We start from the raw sequence: 15,782 nt of genomic DNA, 5'->3' as shown, positions 1-15,782 counted from the left end.
GGGGGGTGGGGAGGAAGGTCCAAGAGGGAGGGGATATATATTTATACATATAGCTGATTCACTTCATTGTACAGGAGAAACTAACACAACATTGTAAAGCAACTATACCCCAATCTAAAAAAAAGGAAGATAATTTATAACTATAACTTAAATCAAAGTGTTTGTATTGAATTTAGATCTTCTCATGCTCAGGATAGCAGATCTTTAAGGTTTCCATTTGTGCCCTAAATCTAAACATCATACAGCAACTGCAGCTTAAGTGGTGATGGGCAGTCTCTCATGTGGACAGAATGGACACTTGCAGATGAAATATGAATAAAAGAACATTAGAAAAGTGGTCAATCTCAACCATTTCCACTCCTTTGCTGATCTGATCAAAGCAACGCATCCAATATGTGACAGGCAGAACAGACTTCAAAAGATTTTGCATGAAAAGTAATGACTAATGGGCATGGGATTTCTTTGGCAATAATAAAAATGTTTTGAAATTTTTTAAAAGGTAGGTGCATTGCCTCGCCAACCTCTTCTGGCTCTCTCCCTCAGTGTGCAGGTACATGTGCCCAGATGGCCCTCAGCTTAAAGCCTTCCCAACGAACACCTCTTCTCCCCTTCATTTTGGTCAAGTGCCCGGGATATCAGCTCTTACTCAGTCTTTGATTCTAAGAACTTGAATTTCACCATCCAGCTGAAATTATTCTAAGATCACCACTCTCCTCCAAATCCAAAGATGCTGCTTGAGTCTCATCCTCCTTATACTCTTACCCACCTCTTTTTTATTGCACTATTTGTTTTGCAATCTGAACATAAAGCTCATTAGAGAAAGCTCAGATAGTATAAAAATTAATCTTCTTCCAGTCTTAAGAAGTGAAAGAGATTTTTTAAAACAAAATTGGGATCATGCTTATAAATACTATTTGTTTCCAACTCTTCCACTTAACATTATCATCCTTCTCTTACCTAGGCATTCATACCACGAGGCTCTGGTTACCTTTTTTTGTTCAATATCACTTTCTAAATTATGGACAAGATATCATTCTAGATGCTACATAAACACAACAACATAAATACTTCAGGTGTGATAAAGACTCCACAATGTACGTGTTCTAATTCATGGTGTTTTTCTCTCCACCAAAAGAGGATAAAAATATAGACTACTACGACTCTCAGTCTTCTTGGTCTCCTTAGCTGGGCTTCCTTGCAAACACCCAAGTAATGTACCTCATCCACGCTAAATCCTTCCTTTACAACCTCCTTCAGAGCTCACTTACACTGAGAAGAGTTCCAATCTCTCCTGGTGCACAGGTAATCTTTATCCTGCCTCGACAATCTTAGCCACATTTCTGGCTTTAAATGCCACCTGGTATTCCCAGTTGTCTTTTCTTTCTCTACTAGACAGTAAGCTCTCTTGCTATCAAGGAATTGTACTTGAGAGTTTGGGGGTTTTGTTTTACATCTGCAGCTAACAGATTTCGGAGATGCTCAGTAAGTATTTTCACTGTCACTACTTCTCTTCTCGTTCTCCCCCAAAACCCATTAAATCTCTATCCTGTCCCTTCTCTGCACTACAGATAGTTTTACCTTTTCTCTAGTCCTATATTCCTCCATCTATGAGGATTAGCTTTCTAACTTTTTTGACCTGAGTCATAACATGATATATGTTTTCCATCACAACCGGGTCAACAAAAGTTTAACAAAACAATACCTACCCTCACTACATAAGACATACTCTCTTTTCTATTCTATTCCATTCCTTCTTTCTTCCTTTTATTCCTTCCTTCTTTTTAATGCTAGTGGAAGCCAACTGAATAGATTTCACCACCCACAACCTGCATACAAGTTAAGACACTAGGATGCCCAAATTTTTTCTAAAACCTAATGCGTATAAAACTGAGGTTATCCATCTTTCATCCAAGGTAACCCCTCTTCTCAATTCCCCGTCATACTGACAGTACCATGATTATTTCATTACCTTGGGTTTGTAGCTTAAAATTATTTCTCTCTCTCAGTCAGCTACCATTTTGGACCTAACATCTACCTCTTCTGGTTGATTTGTCATCTCCAACATGTCAGCTGTGTGTGTCCTTTTTATCCTTATCCAAAGCCATTACAAGTGTATCTGTTCTTTAAAATATATCGCAGTTGGATTTCTTTAACAAGCCCCTCTGATATATAGAATTTAATTTTTATAAGACTTTTCAGCTACGCGTCTATTAATAAAAGGTAGAGTTGTGAAGTGTTTTGGTTTGCAGTGCATTCACATACATTATTTTATTTGCTTCTCCTACTCAAATGAGGAAATTACAGTTCGAAGATATTAAGTGACTCACACAAATTCTCTAGGCAGTTGGTGGCAGAGAGAAATCTTGAACCCAAATCTTTTTAATCTAAGCCCAACAGTTCATTTCCCCACATACACATCTTCCTACCCCATCAAGCAAAAGACTTTCATTAGACTTCACTGGCCTTCAAAGCGGCTTCAACTGGCTCTCCTATCTCCTAGCCTCTGGGTCCTCCATCATCTAGCTGATTTTTCATAATGCAGCAAAAATCCTTTTACCAACTCATGATTTTGTCCAGCCACTATAGTGGCTGCCGCATAAAACCAAAACTCCCCTTAAGGACTGCAACGATCTCTATTGATTTGCTCCTACTTAATTCTCTGCTGATTCCTAGCTGGCAACAAACACACAGCCTAGCACAGCAGACGTTCAATTGCTGTAGTTGACTATACTCTTAAATATTTTTTTAAATGATTTCTCTTACATCTCCAGCAGCACCCTCTCCTTTGCGCAGCATTTAAAATTTTAATAAGATTTGTCCCAATATCCAATCTGCTTTCGCTGCTCTTCAATACCAATAATTGTCTAGCTAGATGCTTCTCCTGCTACAGAGAGCTGGGTCCTTCCTCCTCTTATTTATCCTTATGTCCCCGGAGCTTCAGATCAAGTACTAGCTCTGCCACATCTTTTTCCAAACATTTAAACCAACCAAGACAATTTTTGCCTTTCCGAACAATTCTCACAATTATTACCCGTCTCCTTCCTTCTAGGCACTTATTCACATAGTACCTTTCAGGATTAAGTGTTTGAACAAAGTAAGTGGTTTCTCCCCAGCCATCTGAAAGCCTCTGCAGGCCTGGTATAACTTGCTTAAATGTATTTTGTTTTTCCCCTCAGCCTCCAGCACAGAACTCTGCACATCACATTCACAGCACACCTGTTTAATAAAGGTTTCAAATAAAACCTCCATGCAGGATGAACCTTTTAAAAGAAGGTATAGGTATATTGAGTACCTACAGCATATTACCTGTTTTACATATGTGATTTTATTTAAGCTCACCAAAATCCGTAAGGGAGGTGTCATTTTCTCCATTTTACACAGGGGAAGCGGGCTCAAAAGGGCAGCACCTTGCAGAATGTCAGTGACAGTGACCTCAACCTAGACCTGTCAGACTCCAAAGCTCTTGATACTGCCCTCCACCTACCACTGCCCCCCTCACTTCCATCAGATCGGTCAGCCCAGAAGCCAAGCAAATTCACATTTGCTTGGCTCGTATTCCAAGGCTATATGTATTCAAATTATCCTAACTTTAAAAAAGGATGAAATTCAGCCAACGAATGTTGTTATAGTCCCAGCTTCACCTGTGTAAATCACTTACCCCTTCTTAGACTCAGTTTCTATTTCAAGACCTAACACAATCTGCCCTTAGAGAACTGGTTTTTCTCCTCAAGTCTGGCCACTTCTCCCCAGGTACCCAACACTGTTCCCCAAATGTGACTGTATATATTCATATCTCCGTGTGTTGGTTCTGCTGAATCACCTCTTCTTCCTGTTCCATCCAGTGAAGGCAAACTGGTGCCCCACGCCCAGCTCAAGGGAGCCCCAAGCAGAGTTAATTGCTTCCTTCCTTGTGCTCCAATGGCATTTAATCCATGTCTCTATTTGTAAGTAGAGTATGTCTCTCCCCAACACTAGATGGTAAGCTCTAGAAGCAGAGGCATATCTTACTTGACTTCATAACCCAAAACTGAGCACAATTCCTGAAACTATTTGACCATCACAAGGTTTCAGGAAGGTTCACTGAATTAAGGAAGTCAGGAATATTTGTCGTGATTCAATGTTTGTTAAGTAGTCAATCAACCATGCCTTAAAACGAGAAGAGCATCTGTCCTTCCTACTTCACAGAGAGTTCTTTAAACGTTACCTGCTCACTCACTCAACTACCCAAAGAAAGATTTCCCCCCCGATAATCTCTCATAGCACCCTTCTCCTTTCCTTAGTTTTTAATCAGAATATATAATTATAAAGATGTGTGTGAATTACTTTGCTAATGTCTATATTCCTCCACACTATTAGACTAGAAGCTCTACATAGGGATGATGTACGTTTAGGTAACAGGGATGATGTTATGTTTAGTCTACCACTGTATTCCTAGCACCCAACACCCAATAAGTGCTTGATAAATATTTACCGAATAAAAGATATGAAGATTAAAAGATATAATGCATATCAAACACTCTGTGAATTGTACAGTGATGATTAAGACACACTTACTGGGATTATATATTCAGTTTATTCCCTCTTTGATAGCTAAACCTTCAGTCTCTTCTCCAGTATCATATGCCTTTAGCTGGCAAACCTCTTCCTGCCTCACCAATAGGGCACTTATGTTTAACTCATTTGAATAATAATATCAATTACCTTATTTTATTCCAGTTTGTAATTTACAAAAAATATCAGCAGTGAGACATATTAAATCACCTCAGATCTCACCTAAGATATTCTATAAAATAAAGGTCAAATAGCTTTTTCTTTTCAAAAATAACTTTGATTTTGATACATGGTTCTAATGTTCAAAGCAGCGCACAACATTTACAAGGTACGTGTTTAACACATTGGAACAATTAGCTTGTATTCTCAAGCGAGTGGGCCCAAGGAGACCAACACAGTTGCTATGGCAGGTCAGAAGTTTGCATGGGCTCCTCCGTTACACAGGGTCCTTCCAAGGCTCTGGGGGGGATGGGGACCTGATGACCTGTTCTAACGGTCGAAAGCAAGAGAGTACTGAATTTTCCTTAAAAAGGGCATTCAAAATTGTAGACCTTTTGGCCCCCATGAGACCCAGATGCATCCCTGTGCTAACGGCTTTCAACCTCATAAGGAGACCCTTTTCTCTCTGAAGTATTCATAAACCAACAAGACACGCAGGCATATTTAAAAACAGATTAAAAAAAAATCTAGTTCTCATCTTTGAAGTAGAGTTCCTATTACATTCTTCTTAAAGTCTGTCTAAAACAAGACCATTATGTCTGAATAATTATTTTTTCTAGACCCATATACATCCCTTTTTCTCCTTAATAAGCACAGCTCATGTGCATTCGAAAATATTCACAAGATCTCTACCAAGTAGGTGTTACGAATTTTCCCATTTCACAGAAGAGGAAACAAACTTAGAGAAGGGAACTGACTTGCCCAGGATCAAAGAGCTAATAAAGGGTCTGTGTGCCTGGGATTTCACCCTAGGGCCCTAGGCCGCTGGCCACACTTAATCTCTAGGCTCTCTTACTCAGAGGGTTCCTTGACAGCAGAAATTAGGTCATCACGGTGCTTTGTAATTCCCCACAGAGCTGATGATAAAAAGCTGGCACTCAACATATTTGATGAAGTATTTAAGAGAATACCTATTGTAACCCAATCTCCAACAGTGTGATACCACTATGAATATTCCTAAATGGTGAGGTAATCAGATCTCTCAGGAATGATACAGGATGGAAAACAGGGCCAGATGTTGCCAGGGTTTGCAGCTCCAAATCAAAACTACTCAGGGAGAGTATCCAGTGGAATACAAGTTGTACGGAGGCCTTTCAAGTCATACCAGTGAGGCAATCTTTGAATTGAAAGGCAAGCATATTTACATATATCTGAGAGAAAACGAATGCCTAACAGGTTTATTAAAATCTTTTTTTAAATCAAAAACACACATACACAACATAGACCAAATGTCTTGTCCTTCTAGTATAGTTCTCTTTGAGTGATTGCCTGGAAGCTAAATTAATCCCGCAGGAAGGGAAAAGTGTGTCTACCTAACTGAAAACAGTGAACTCAGTGGCTGCATGCAGACGTGGCCGAACAGTGTGATACAATGAAAGTGCCCGAAAAGCCGCCATTTGGCACCCAGGCCAACATCAAAAGGCAAGGCCCCTAATGAGGATCTTCAGCCAAGAGACAGCATTTCAACACCGTGAAATAAAAGAGTGTAATGGCACCACTGGCAACGCCAAATAATTTACGTCCCTCTACATCAGCAAATGGTCTTAAAGTTTGGCACCAAGAGGTAATAACAAAAAGGGCTAGAGGTGACGTGCCTCTGACCTTCAGATTGACTTCGGCATTGCACTGCTCTACAGCAGTAAGTACATCTACCTGGATAATAGTTTCACTACATGTTTTTTTCATATGAAAAACTTGGGATCTCACAGAGACCTATTCACTAGGACTCGGAGAGGTCCTTGGGCATTCGCTCTTCCTAAGAAGCTGTCTCTGACAATATTGCTCAGAGACTCACCATTTGAAGAGATGTATAAAATTCTCCTCTGAATCGTATTATTTCTTCTTTTTTGACTAAAGGAATCTTAACCTTTAGTCTTCTTGATTCAAAGCTCAAAGAGCTATTATCATTACATGGCCTGTTGAGTCATGTTTTCAATTTCGTTTAATTTGTAACTCATTTTTAAGACTGGAAAAATGCTGCGTATAATTTCCTGTCACTTCTTTTAATGTTCCCAAAGTTTCTTAGCCTATATATCCGTTAGGTGACTAAACCGAAGAATCATCAGTTATGGAATTTACATTAAAATATTTATATTGACAGCATAAGACATGTGTGTACTCGGAAGCTCAATACTTAAATAGTGCAGGAGAGCCTTTTTAAAATGCCTTTGTCTCCTCCCAGGGTGACGGTTCCCAGAGGACTGACGGGGGCAGGTGCCAGTCCCTTCTCTCCCCTCCCTGTCGATTGGTTCTGCTCTCCAGCACCACAAACCCGAGATCAGCAGGGAAAGTTCAAACCGTTCTTTAGCAACAGGTAGTCGATCACTTATTTTCCACCAAGACAGGAAGAACTGTCTGTAAAATATCTTTGGAGGTCTGCCAGCAGCACTGAAGTCCCTTTCAGTCTGGAAAGCAGCCCCAGTTCTGTAACTCTGAAGACCATAAACGTGGGGAATTCATCAAACTAATATTAAATAGAGGCTTTGTCGCCTTAAAAATTCAGTGCTTGGATCAGAAATTCCAAAGCCTGTATTTCAAGCAGTGTAAAGTTTACAAGATGCTGTCTGTAATTTACAAAACTGAGTTCTGCAGCAAATAAAAACGTCTGTCATGTCTAAAGATTAGTATTTGAATGACGAAATGGTGCTATTTTGAAAGGCAATTAAGATGTTGTTCCCTATTAAGAAAAAAATATAGATTACTTACATTAAATGACATATTACCTATTTGAGGAAATCAATTAATGATAAATGTATTCCAAAGTAAAGCACTTATGCAAAACTCAGAATTCGAGGTTCCAGTGACTAATTTTTCTCTCTTCCTGCTGCCTTGACTAAGCACCTACAGTCCTTGCAAACAGCACACCCACACCATAATTTTTTTTTGGCAAACAATTAGTGCCTTAATTCTTGAACTATCAAGCTCGAGAAACAGTAACCACTTAAATCAACAAACCCTTAGTTTAATCAATCAGCATAGAGACTTGGATGAACCTCCTTTATTAAACATGCATGTGTCCTGCTGTTTTCTGCTATTTTAATATTATTTTTTAAAAAACAGACCCTGGGTAAATGTATCTGGAAAGAAATCATCAAGTTCAGTGTGTTGGGGGAAGACAGGGGGAGCTTCTTGAAAACTGACTCTAAAAAACAATGTTAAGTGTTAGACTAATGAAAACTTAGCCCCAGTTGGCAGATCTTTAGAATCTTTGTAGTGGGAATAGCAACTCAAGAGCTATTAAACATGTGACAGGCCAAGCATCCACAATGTCTGGATTTTATTCTCTTTTCGTTTAATTCTGTTGAATTTTAAATAAAGTTTAGGTTATTTTCAATATTTTAAAATATGCTAATAGTTGTTGAAAGAAAATTAACTTTTCGGTTTTTGGACAGAGTTGTAAAAGGTTTCCCACATTCTTAAATATGGCTTTATTACATTCCGTTAAATTTTGTTCAGAAAGATACATTACTGATATTAAAATGAAAACCAGTGAAAAAATATAGCTCACCATAACTGTATTCATAGCGAACTCCGCTGAAACATACCTTAATTCGTTTAGTAAATGATATTATATATACTATAAATACAGTGCAAGCTAGCTTTTGGGTAGCAAATGTGTTCTTTGTTCTTAATCTGGTGCTACTTGTTAGAAAAGCAGTCCTGATCACTCCTTGACTCTTCCAAGTTAAACTGGCAGAGAGGATTATAAAATTATCAAATAAACGTATGACTTAACAACCATTCCAGATCACTCAATCAAACGATTTTTCCACAAAACATCTAAAACTGCAGTTAGAATAAACTCAAATTTGCTGTGTAATTCCACAACGTTTCTCTTTATTCCTAAGGAGCAGAAGACACCAAAATGACAAAGGGGCAGCAGACCTGATTCCTTTGGTATATTAAGGTGAGCACACCTTACATCTAAATTTTCATGTGAGCCCAGTGGAGCAGAGACTGAGCAACCATTGTCCCTGGAGACAACAGAACACTGCAGGCCAAACAACAACAACAACAACAACAAAACGTATGTGTGTGTGTTTTCGTTTTTATTTTCGTCCTGATCCTTTGACTTGAACTCTACATTTTTTTTAAGCTATGGTAAAAACAATACTTTAATGGAAAATTATTTCTCTTTGGAAAACCACTCAACTTCTTTCTTTTGTTAAGCAACCTTGTATGTGTTTCCCGTTCTGCCTTCTTCCCATCCTCACGTTACTAGGGCCAGGAACGAGGACGCTTTCCTTCCAGAGAACACGGGTCAGAATGCCACCCTTGCCTGGGCAGCCTTGAATATCCAACCTGGAATTCCCTGGGGATCCCAACACCAAGAGTTACACACATCACGACGCTGGAAAGGACGTCTGGTCGATCCCCCCTAAAGGCCTACCAAAGATCAGGTCTCTACCGTTACGCCCCCATCTAGAAGAGAGGACATCCCAGACACACACCCCCGCGTGCAGTGCGGGGAAATCGCGCCCGGGAATCCCACGGACACGATGGGAAAGGGCATGCCCGGGCGGGGGGCGGGATGCTGACCTGGGGATGGCCGGTACAGAGCGAGAACCCAGCTGGGGTTGGCCGACCCCCCCTCCCCCTCCCCCTCCCCCTCCCCCTCACGGGGTTCCTCACCACCCCTGCCAAGGCCCCGCCCCCGGCCCGCCCAGAGCTTCGCCCCCTGCCCACTGGTCAGCGCACGCGTGTCGGTGCGCCCAGCCTCTGCGCCCTCCCAGGCAGCACGCTCCGGTCTGGACGGTTCCGCGGGCGTGTGTGTGCCAGAGGGGCGGGAGGGATGCTCCAAGTCGGCGTGAAGGAGGCACGAGTGGGGAAGCACGGGCGGGCCAGACCAGGAGACCTCCCGGTAACCACCTCGACTCCATTTTATCTCCTCGGAAACTGGGCAGGCTGGGGACCCCGCCGCAGGGCGGGGTTCCTCCCGGCGTGGGGCGAGAGAGACCGTTACGCTGGAGCACCGGGAGACTGTCCTGGCAGCTCCCGGCCGCCACCCGCGCCGAAATAAAAGCCTCTCGCGGCTTCCCGCCCAGCCAGCCTCTCTCTGATTGGTCGCCATGGGAGGGACCCGAGTTAGCTGGAGGTGGCGGCGGAGCGCGGCTCTCGTGCCGCCTGGGGAGGGGTCGCGTTGGGTGCTCCCCGGCCCGCCCCGCGCGCTCCCCCACCCAGGTTCGGCCGTCTAGGGCAGCTCTAGCGGCAGCTGGCAGCGGCGGCCACAACACAGAGACCCCTCCGCCCGGCTTTCCTCGGGCGCTTCCCAGCACACGCCCCCCACCGAGAATGCCCACCCCACCCAGCTCTCTCCGGTTCCTGTTCCTTTTCTTCCCCCTCCCCGTCCATCAGCTCCAAAACGCAAATCCTGGGGTGGGGCGGGGTGGGGTGGGGTGAGCAGCTGGAGGGAAGGGTGGGCACGCACTGAAGAATCTTCCAGGGAGGCCGGGATGGAAATACCCCAAATGAAATAAACCTCCCTCCCTGCCGCCAAGGTTTTATGGGCGGCGGCGCAGCCTCCGCCACCCGCGGCAGCATCACTACTGTCTTCCTCCCAGCTCCTATTGTTCGCACTTTGCCAGGGTCGGGAACCTCGCCCAAAGAAAGGAGACTGGGGCGAGGTGTTTCGGGCGGCTACCTGCCATTCTTCTCTCGCACCACGCAACATGGGGCTCGCGGTGCGTGTGAAGGCACACACGCGCACACACGCGCGCACACACACACCAGGCAGCCCCGATCACGCCCTCCTCGCCCTCCGCCCCTCCGCACTTCCTCCTGTCAAAACGCGGCGCTCGATCCTCCCATCCCTCTTGCTCCGGGCCGAGAGCAGGCTTTGCAACTAACCAGATATTTGGCAAATGAAAAACTAACGTCATACCGACGGGGGTGCAACAACGGCCACACAGCCCTGAAATTCTGCCCATTTCGCCCCATTTTTCAAACCGTTATTCGGCCGGGGCGGGGGCTAAAGGCGCAAAGGCGGCGAGCCCCACTTTATTAGACCCAGGGAAATAACGATCGGGGGCGGCTGCCCCGGCCTTATTGTTCAGTCTTCGCGGAACCGGGGCTGACAAGCCCCTTCCCCACAGAACCCGAGCCTGTGCGGCTGCACCACCGAACCGCGGCCTCCCCCGCTCCGCCGCCCGCCACCCGCCTTCGGGGATGGAGCGCTGCCCATCGCCGGCGCGGCCGCAGCGTCCCGGGAGCGGGCTGCTCCGCTCCCAGCGCAGCGGGCACACAAAGTGGGAAGGGCGGGCGAGCTGGAGGGGCGCCTGGCGCTCTCTACGCGGGGAGGCTGCCCCAGTCCAGGCAGCCCGGGAGGGTTCGGGTGGGCAGCAAGGGCGACGCGCTCCTTCCTCAGCTCAACGAAAATGACCACTCTTAGCATTCCATGTAAAACCACCCCAAATAACAGCGTTCCTCGGGGGGAGGAGTTGGGGGAGGGTGCAATTAGCAAATCAAATTGCGAATATTAATTTTGAAAATGTACCTGCAGTTCCCAGGAAAAACAAAGTCCAGATGAAATCCTTAGTTTGCAGCATTGTAATGTGCTGGCCGGGAGGGATGTTCTTGCCGCGGTAAATTCTCTGCCCCCCCCCTCCCTTGCAGCGAGTGTGGACGGCGGCAGAGCAACAGACCTAGGGGCAGACAATTGCCAGGCTGAGTATTATTATTTTTGCAGAATTGTTTCCTGCCAGCCGCTGCCGAGCTGCGTTCACGCGCTGATCGGAGAATGAGTGACAGTCCCAGCCTCAGCACATTCGCAACTCGGAGATCCTTGCGCTGGCCCGGGTTCGCTTTGATGGAACTGGGGATGGGAGCGGGGGGCGGGGGTGAGAACCTCACTGTGTCCTTCCACCACGCCGGCCACAAATAGTGCCGAACATCAAGGAGGTAAGAGAGACAGGGGAGGCAGCTGCGGCCGCCTGCAAAACCCGGCGTGGAACTGCCGGAGGAGTCGGGCTCTTTCACAGGCAGTCTTCCAGGCAGAACTGGGATTTCTTCTTTTCACACTTCTCGCCTGTGCCTCCGCGGTCCTTGCTGCCATCCAACCTTCCTTAATCAGGAAGGTAGGATACTTTAATAACTAGTAAATAATAAAAGTAAAATTTTGGGTTTGTGTAGGGTTTCAAAGTTGTCGAATCCTTCATTTAGATCCTAAGATCCTCGAATTATAAGGATAGCCTAGGACTTAGTTGTTTTAAGTGCAGGAAATTAGAAATTTGGAGAAGGAGGGGGATTGCTGTTGTTGGGTTTTGTTTGTTAATTTATTTGTTTGTTTGTTTTATACTGGGTATGAAGTGTGCTCTCCCACAAAGAGGCAGCAGATCTCAGGGGAAGGAGGTGAGAAGCAACTTAAGTTAGAAGGAAAACGCAGATGTTTAGAAGGGATTTTCAGAAATAACTACAGGAAAATGTTTTCTTGTTTATAAATGCTGGAATCTGTGGCCTCTTTATAAAGATAACCAAGATTTTTTATGTAGGTTTTATGGTATAGGCACAATATTAAATAATATTTTCTTACAAGGGCATACAACCTCAATTCTTAAAGATTTTAATATAGAATATCACTGAGGTACCAACGCAAAGAGTTTCAATGAATCTTCCAGCTGTTATTTTAAACAGAAGAGGGTGGGGGAGCAAGGTGAAAATAAACATGTTTCAGCACCTGAGCAAGGTTTGAGTGTTTACGGAACAAAAGGTGAGGCAGAAAAAGGAGCTCACGGTGTCCTAGATGCTGGACTAGCCTACTAGCCTAGCACCGTGAAACCCTCCCAGAGGAAGGCTGCCTGTCTATGTTCAAAGCACCAATGCACCAACATCACCATGCACTCCATTTTTCTTTAAAGGTCAGACTCTCCACTGCTGTATCACTCTTTAAAAACCCATTCTCTGCTGGCTAACCAGCCAGTTACTGGAGAGGCTGGCACCCCTCCCCCTCCCCTCCTGTATACTAAACCCAGGTGGGCCAAACCAACAGGCTGAAATACAGGGGCCCCTGAAAAGTACTTCCTCCCCCAAATCTATCTTTCACAACATTTATTTTTGTAATATTTCCCTCATACCGACGATAAATAATTTTAAAATACAGAGAAGTAGAAAGAATCCCACAGATTCCAGAGATACCCACAGATTTTCTAAGTCTTCTGTGTATGCATATGATTTTTATCACTGACATAGTGTAGCAGCGCCTAACGTCTCATTATAAGCATTTTTCCAGTTTGTTAAAGAGTCCTTTGAAATCTTTTATAGCTATGTAGTATTTCTTCATATTGAGGGCTCTTCAATGGTTTCTCCACTGTTGGATATTTGGATTGTTTCCAGAGTTTAATAATATCAGTAATGGTTTTTGAACATCTTTTAGTAAGTATTTATTGAACAACCACTGTATTTAGTCCTGTGCTGGGTACAGTGAATTATATAGTTGTTGTTGTTGTTTTTAATGGTTGCTGTATTTAGCATATTTGGCTTCAGACATGAGGTCCTGCTAACATGTAAAATTGCCACATTGGCCTGGTAAATGTAAGTGGGTAAATATATTAGACTCTTTGCTAAGGAAGAGGTTTTGATAGCAGGGAAAGATGGAGAGAACAGGCCTGAGGGGAAAGGGAAGAAAGTGAAGGTTGGGATACCCAACATAAATTTTTTCTATTTCTAATTTTACCTAGAGTGAGAGACACACCCTTCTCTGCAAACCTCCCTCCCTGTAGCCCCTATCCATAGAATCAAAAGATTCCTTGCTATTTTTCTCCCCAAATGTCCCTATTTTTAGTTTTTTAATGTAGGCAGGTGTGGAAATCCTATCTCACTTCAGCATGACTGAATCCCCCCCCAGCCCCTCCCTTCCCTGTGGGGCTGCTGCTCTCTGTTGTGATGATTCATTCTAGACCTCTGGTCCCCAGTCATTGCAGTCCACACTCCATGTATCTCTCCTGTGTTCTTTTAACAGGATCCGTCACTTGTGTCCAATTCGTCAGCTCTCCACTTGTCAGTGCCCACATCTGTGAGCTCTGGGTGTCAATCCTTTCCTGAACCTCACTTTGAAATGAGACAGAACTGTGTCCCTCCCCAGACCTCTTTCCCCAGAGGGAGTCCCAGGCTGTCAGGCCCACATTAATGAGCATCTAGCGAGTGAACAACCAGGGGACTGAAGCAGAGGAAGGAGACACTCAGGATTGCTTTAGAGATTGGAGCTTCCCTAATAAAGCAGAGAATGGGCTATAAAATCAGCCACAGCAAGAAGACCAGCCAGGAAGTTATGACAGTGCTCTCCGGATGGGCTGGCAGGTCCTGATCCTAGGCAGTGGCCCTGGGGAAGGAAGCCAACAGGAGCACAGATCTGAGAAATATTTCCAAGACAAAAAACAGCAGAACTTTGGAACTTTCTGAAGATGGGGGTCTGAGGCAGGGGAAGAAATCAGAATTGCTTCCATTCATTCAACAAATACTTATTCAGTATCAACTAGGTGCCTGGCACTGCTCTAGACACTCAAGACATAGCAGTAGACAAAAGAGTATCTTTGCCTTCATGGACTTCTGTTCTTATGGGGAAGACAGAAATTAATCTACAGATATCTAGTATGTAGATGGTAATATGTGCAAAGGAGAGCAATAAAGAGGGGTACAGGGGTAAGGAGTTCTGTGGGGGTTAGCATTTTGTACAGGGGAGCCAGGGAAACATCTCTGATTCAGGGATATCTGGCAAAGATCTCAAGAAAGTAATGACTCCAAAGCTTCCAGTGTGGGCAATTAAGTAGCTGCTGGTAACCTTGACAGGGAGTGGAAGAGGAAGGGCAGACTTAGACAAGGTAATAAGCAAAGGAGCAATGGTGTCAGCTCTGGACACACTAATTCTGAGACGTTTGAGGGATATCCAAGTGAAGATGTACAGAAGACGAACAGTCAGATGGAGAGGAGCCTAGAGAACATTAATATTTAAGCCGTGGGCAGACGGAACTGCCAAAGAAATAGTGAAAACACAGAGAGATAGAGAATTAGAATATTATAATGTCACCAACTCGAAAGGAGAAGAAAGTTTTGAAGTGGTCAAATAAGAAGGCTTAAAAGTTTCCTGGATTTGACCATTGGGAAGTCATGAGTGGTCTCTGAGAGAGCAACATTCGTGGGGAAGGGGAGACATCACCGTCCCAGGAACGGAAGACTGGCCAGGAAGGAGCAGCAGGGGGTGTGGACCACTCCTCAGAGGAGCCATGTGATACTGGAGGAGGAGTGTGATAAAGATAATAACAGAAAGACAAGCTTGAGGGAGAAGGAACCTTGAAAGCAGGTTTTCTTCTCTTCTTTTTGATATGAGGAGTTAATTATTAGGTTATAAAGTAAATTGAATTTGCCGCTAACTCCTGCTCACCATCACCACCACGTTATGGTCTAACTTAGACTACGTGAAAAAATGAACTTGGTCTAGAGTCAAGTGCTCTCACAGATGTTTTTCCTCATTTAAGGCTTCTTTCCTGTTGGTGTTGAAAAGGAGAACCAAGGCAAGACCTCAGAGCCCACAGAAATCCGAGGAACTCAGTTTAAACATTTGACATGAGCAAAATGCATTCTGGGAAACTCAGCAGCCTAAGCCCAAAGCCAAAGACAGTGACTTGGGGCTAGGAGAGGCTGGAGAAACAGAGGCATGCCCCAAGAGGTGAGTGTGATGTAGGAAAGAGAGGACCGCAGAGCTAAGGAGTGGGTCTCTAGGGAGCCCTCAGAGCTCCCTCTTAGCTTCTCATAGTCCTGATCTGGTTGACATGAGAAGTGACTTCTAGCTTCTACGGTGTGATGGGGCTGAGGCCACTGACATGCTTCCCTCCTTGCTCGAGGCTGGCTCAGGCCCTGGTTAAGGACTAGTGCACACTCGTCAGTTTGATCCAGCTGAATGATGCTGGGGACTCCAAAAGCTGAGGAATGAGAAAGGTCGACACAGAAACCACTACTTCTCTGTGCAGGTTGTGCGCTGCACAACTTCAAGGGGTGCCTTTCAAGTCCCACTCGTTATATAT

At 44.5% G+C, this 15,782-nt stretch overlaps 1 protein-coding gene across 18 annotated transcripts in view; it reads right to left on the bottom strand.

Annotated features, from left to right (window-relative positions):
* NCAM1 (neural cell adhesion molecule 1) overlaps positions 1-11,516 on the bottom strand; it is a 318,547-nt gene extending 307,031 nt beyond the window's left edge. For all 18 annotated transcript variants that reach the window (XM_067751037.1, XM_067751044.1, XM_067751038.1 and 15 more), the window contains exon 1: positions 11,264-11,516. In XM_067751037.1, the coding sequence (XP_067607138.1) occupies positions 11,264-11,315 (52 nt within the window). In that variant the 5' untranslated portion in view covers positions 11,316-11,516. The remainder of the gene's footprint in view (positions 1-11,263) is intronic.
* Between the last annotated feature and the right edge of the window lie 4,266 nt (positions 11,517-15,782).

The sequence above is a fragment of the Pseudorca crassidens genome, chromosome 9, assembly GCF_039906515.1.
Source record: "Pseudorca crassidens isolate mPseCra1 chromosome 9, mPseCra1.hap1, whole genome shotgun sequence".
In the NCBI taxonomy this organism is placed as follows: Eukaryota; Metazoa; Chordata; class Mammalia; order Artiodactyla; family Delphinidae; genus Pseudorca; species Pseudorca crassidens.
Note: the sequence above shows the minus strand (reverse complement) of the source record. Positions and strands in the feature narration are given on the sequence as shown.